Source organism: Vanessa tameamea, chromosome 16 (genome assembly GCF_037043105.1).
Source record: "Vanessa tameamea isolate UH-Manoa-2023 chromosome 16, ilVanTame1 primary haplotype, whole genome shotgun sequence".
Classification (NCBI taxonomy): domain Eukaryota; kingdom Metazoa; phylum Arthropoda; class Insecta; order Lepidoptera; family Nymphalidae; genus Vanessa; species Vanessa tameamea.
The window spans coordinates 5,472,895-5,478,398 of record NC_087324.1 but is presented as its reverse complement, the minus strand read 5'-3'; the positions used below and the strand labels follow the sequence as shown (position 1 = coordinate 5,478,398).

Below are 5,504 nucleotides of genomic sequence, written 5' to 3'. Positions count from 1 at the left end.
TAAAAAGCCTTTCCCTGAACATCGCCCAGGAATATAATTAATGAATTTTTTACACTTCAATGAGCGCTGTGACAACAATCGAGGATTAATGGAATAACCGCCGTGAGACTGCCTGGGAAAGTCAATGTCGAGACCAAATCAATTACCAGAACCAATTTGCCCCAAGTTACCAAATGCAATTAAATCCGTCGATATCTAGCTGTCTCTTGTACCGTTATCAGGTCTTGTGAATTGAAATCAAAATACAGTCAATGAAATTTTCTTTTTTAATAACTGCTCTTAATGCCTATTTCTATTAACAATGCCAACTAAAAAAATTGTCATATAAGTAATAATATTATTATTAAAACAATCAAAGGTTTTTCTTCCATTGATTTAATAATCTATTATTCTTGTAATATAATTCAATTTTGAAATTGTTTGCTTACAGAAAATAGTCTTGTATTGTTTTAAACGCTTTGTCTGACTGTAATTTTCACTTTACTAGTTGAAGATTTTAATTTACAAGTCATTACAAAGATAATGCCGCAACTTCACAAAATGCAGCTTCATCTCCAATCCGCTCAGAATAAGTTTTTCCATTAAATACGAATTCCGACAGAGGTACTCTCAAGTGAACCATAAAATTTAGACTTCTACCAATTTTCCGGGAAACTTTGGTTGTCCATATAGCTTGACAAATTTTTGGATACGTGTTGATTGGTTTACGCATTTTTAAATGTGAATATTCTGGGCCAAGATCTTCAACGTTGATAGGATAAGAAGTACCATCTTTTATTCTTCTCCCTAAATCTATTGAACATTTGCAAAGTTCTGTACCCAGATTTAGTCTCCTGTAGTCACGAAGGGTTGCTAAAAACATTATTTCAAGACTGCAGTCGACTTTGTATCTGGAATTAGTTTAAAGCTTATTAATATCGTATTTATGAATGAATCGTATTTAATATGAGTGACCCAGTGGTTAGAACGCGTGCATCTTATCCGATAATTCCATGTTCAATCCAGGATGAATTTTCATGTTTCATTTGTGTTTATAATTCATATCACGGTTCGCGGAAAGAAAACATCCTAAGGAAACCTGCATGTGTTCAATTTTCATGAAATTCTGCCACTTTCATTTGTGTGGTGGAACAAGCTCCCAACCTTCTCCTCAAAAGGGAGATGATGCCTTAGCCCAGAAGTGACACATTTAAAGGCTGTTACTTTAATACTTTATAGTTGACATATTTAGTGTTATTTAGAATTTAGTAATTGTTATATCTATACAATGTTCATTTAACTAATAAACACGATAATCACGTGCCACGAATTATCGTGTTTGTTTAATATATGTATATATATATTTAAAATGTATTATAATGACAAAAAATTAATATACTCACTTTTCGAATAAATTGCACCTCCCGTCCACGTCGGCCATAAATTGTATAAGCGAGCGCGATGAAGCCTGTGTGCAGCGCTCGTCGGCAAATATTTCAAAGAATGGCTTTTCTGATGCATCCGACGTTTTAACCTGTTAAAAACATGTTTACATTTTGTCGTTTACACGATAAAGTTCTGTTTTGTTTTTCATAAAAAATAAAGTGATAGCAATTATTTTGATAGCGAACGTTGTAAAAATAATTGCAAGTACATCCGTTACATTTATTAACTAAGGCCTTACAATCTGCAGCTTATATTGCAGTTGAAAAAAAAGCCAACAAAAGTGTGTCAACAACCTTAGATTTAACATGAGATGAACGTATTTTTTTTTTGTTAATACGATAAAATCAATATTGAGAAATTTTTAATTACTAGACATAAAGGCAATTTGCATTCGGTTTTTATTTTTTAATTTTTATTGCTCCACTTTAATATCTCGTACACTCCATCTGTCTTTTGTTTTATAGTCTGAGAAAATTATGAAATACCTGTATTTTGTTAAACGCAACTGCCACTACTTCTCCTGTGTTCTCATTTACGGCGATTAACGAAACGCCGTCCAGTGCTGCATCTGCGCATAATTCGAGAAGTTCCTCAGCCGCTTTAGGATTCGTATTGATCTCTGATCCTATTGATACAGCTTCATCTTGACAGAATGCTTCTTTTATTACCTATATGAATATACATAAACACCTATTACTAGTATTTGATATTATTTTGCAGTGTGGGGATCATATTCTCATAATAATAGTCGACCGACGAATTTCTAAGCAAATCTTCGTTCACCTATAAAGTATAAAATAATTAATTCTCTAAAATTGAATTTTCTAGAACATTGTCAACCGATACATTTATTTTATTTTGCTGAAGATTATCTACTTCACATAAGCACGGTACATTGTCTAAATCTTTGTTCTCATGGTCTGATGTGATGAAAATCTGATATAACGAGGAGATCAGATGCAGAACTCACGTTTTTAACAGTTTTCTGAGGTATTGAAATGTAACAAAGCCAACAGAAACCTAATAAACTCATATATATTTTAAAAAGAAAATAATCAATTGAAAATATTATGTCGTAATAACATTAGCAACGACAAAAACCGTAGTATAAGTAAATATATATATACATATAATTATATATTTACCTTCATATGTATCGTGCTAATTAATGAAGACCACTAATTAGAGATCACCTAATGTAATTCCTTTATAATTTTCCTGTACAAACAGAATTTCAAAGATGTTGCTGCAATATGTTCGTGACTGGTTTACACAAATTAAATTAATCTTTACGCACAAAACCTATTTTTTATAGGAAGGCCACATGGTAAGTGTGAACATCGGCCATAGAAAATGGCACTGCAAGAAACTAATCTTGGAAAATAAGATGTTTTGCCTACTTTTGTTACACTGGCTCACTCACACTTCAAATCGGAGCACAAAAATACTGAGTACTATACAATTTGTTCACCAAGTGAAAGTGCTATGTTAAAGTATTTATATTATAAGAAAAAAAATCACTATTCTCAATTGAAAAACTTATTTGAAAGATTTTTTTAAGTACATATTTATATATTTCCGTTATTATTTAATTTTCATAAATGGAATTATATAAAATTTAAAAATCAAAAAATATTGTTCCTACTTTCTATCATAGTCACTTTCCTTCGTAATATTCTATAATCAAAAGTGTAATTAATTATTATATTGTGTGGTTTCTAAAAAAGAATTATCAAAATCGGTTCACCTAGTCGAAAGTCTGAGGTAAAAAAAAAAACAAAATGCAGTCGAATTGAGAACCTCCTCCTTATTCGAAGTCAGTTAAAAAGATATCTTTAGTTTATTTTCAGTTTCAGTTCATAAGAATATCTGATCAATGCCGTTGGGCAATCTTTTAAAAAACAAAACAACAACACTGACCTTTAATGCGCCGTGAAATGTATCTGGTGTCAGAGATTCTATTCTATATCCTGTAACGAAAATATTTTGTTATATTTATAATGGAATTATTGTTTCATGTTCATGTTCATTTGTATGAAATATCAACCACTTCTTAAAACACTAATGCGCCACTGAGCTTGAGAACTAAGATGTTATGTCCCCTGAGCCTGTTGTTACACTGACACCCTTCAAATACAATCGAAACACAACAATACAAAAATTAGCAGCCTGTAAATTTCCCACTGCTGGGCTAAAGGCCTCCTCTCCCTTTGAGGAGAAGGTTTGAAGCATATTCCACCACGCTGCTCCAATGCGGGTTGGCGGAATACACAGAATTTCGTTGAAATTTGAAATATGCAGGTTTCCTCACGATGATTTCCTTCACCGCCCAGCACGAGATGAATTATAAACACAAATTAAGTACATGAAAATTCAGTGGTGCCTGTCTGGGTTTGAACCCGAAATGATCGGTTAAGATGCACGCGTTCTAACCACTGGGCCATCTCAGCTCGGGAATATCGAATATCTATTCTTGTATCATTTTAAACTATAGCATTTTTTTTAAACTATACTATAAAAGTATATTTATAAAGAATAGTTTTAAACCATCTCTTTAAATTTATATTCTTTTTTCAATGACAGATTTGCTGCTTAGAATTCATACGACGTATTTTCCGGACAAGCATTTAAAAGAGCACTTCGAAGACGATTCAAAGCCGGACAATACCGTATTGTCTTGTATTGAAAACTGCTCCACTGCGAACTTGTCTTTGTAAACATTTAGACGACAATTGCATTAAGTTTTATTCATATCCCGTCCATCATTAATTTACTCATCTATATGTATTTATGTTGTGGGATAATCGGATCGGATGAATCGGATTATTTCGCAAAGAACAGAAAAATTAGAATCTCAAGGCAAGGTTTTCGCAAAGGTCCGATTTATTTTTAGTATATTCTGTATACATACATCTGCCAAAAAGGGTAGAAAACGTGGATCACAACTAAAATAAGTCCAATCATTCAAGCAGGAACATGTACAACAGAATTTAATTTGCAATATAATTCATCTCGTATTCAGTGTGAAATAAAATATCGTGAGAATGCAGGTTGCATGTGCCATATAAAATTATCTCATCCGGTCTACTAACTGGCAGAAGATTCCCATCAATCGGACATAAGCGGGCAAGTAATCTTAACAATCCATAAATCTAGTTTTTATTTAGTGCATAACTCGTGAGGATATTCCTAACTGAATATTTATATAAGACCGTAAATCATCGGTAATAAAATAAGATGAAATGTAACGTAACATCAATTTTAATATGATCGTATATTATAACACAATTAATTGTATTAATAATATTATACAACCATATAATATAGGATTTATAATTATCTTCGATAATATTGATAAGATTTTTCGTATTAGTAGCAAATATTTATCCAGTTGTAACACAACTATATAATATTTTTAACTTTGTCCAATAATTGCTAACATCCGATCTATTCTTTCTACCTCCGAGTGTCCCTCATTAATTCGTAAGTTTGTTTTACGATAATCTCGTCATCTTATTAAATAACTAAGCCCTGTCGCAATACATTTATCAACATAAATCTTTTTTTTAAAGTACTATTACAAGCAAATATACATATTTATTTAAAAATGAAACGCTGTTGTGAATTAAATAATCAATTTAAATCATATCTACAATAGTTAGGTTCACTGAATACAATTTTTAGGTTAATATATAATAATAATTTGAATAAACTAAATACTATCAATTTAGTTCGTTTTTAATCTAATCGTAATTGAAAACAATGACTCACCGTTGTCTGTTATAAGCCAAATCATTTTATGTAAATATTATTACACAAACACGACAGAATATGATAGTACTTGCGCTCGCGTCGCTTGAGACCAACTGATTGGAATTGATTGTGGATGCTAAAGCTGGTTACTCACACATACGCAATAAGTATCGCTTATATTTTATCTCACTAGTATTCGTGTATAATAAAATTGTTTTAGTACGGGTTATATTATACATTGATGAAAGGCCAAAATGGATAAACTGATACATTTTCATTTGGAAATGTATAAATGTAATGCTTATGTAGAAATATGTAATTTCATA

The 5,504-nt window shown here is 31.4% G+C and overlaps 1 protein-coding gene across 1 annotated transcript; it reads right to left on the bottom strand.

The window, feature by feature from the left end:
- Positions 1-353: 353 nt before the first annotated feature.
- LOC113393978 (uncharacterized) lies at positions 354-5,297 on the bottom strand. The gene is made up of 5 exons (XM_026631127.2): positions 5,197-5,297; positions 3,346-3,395; positions 1,911-2,093; positions 1,383-1,513; positions 354-890 (listed from the first exon to the last, which is right to left on the bottom strand). Exons 1-5 carry the CDS (start codon positions 5,219-5,221, stop codon positions 512-514), a joined length of 768 nt encoding a protein of 255 aa, XP_026486912.2. The 5' UTR covers positions 5,222-5,297; the 3' UTR covers positions 354-511.
- Between the last annotated feature and the right edge of the window lie 207 nt (positions 5,298-5,504).

Bases quoted from the DNA above. Each gene is read 5' to 3' on its own strand.
- LOC113393978 (XM_026631127.2), bottom strand. From the start codon at position 5,221: ATGATTTGGCTTATAACAGACAACG. The intron at 3,396-5,196 runs GTGAGTCATTGT...TTTTCGTTACAG, and splicing joins TTGGCTTATAACAGACAACG to GATATAGAATAGAATCTCTG. The intron at 2,094-3,345 runs GTCAGTGTTGTT...ATATTCATATAG, and splicing joins CATTTCACGGCGCATTAAAG to GTAATAAAAGAAGCATTCTG.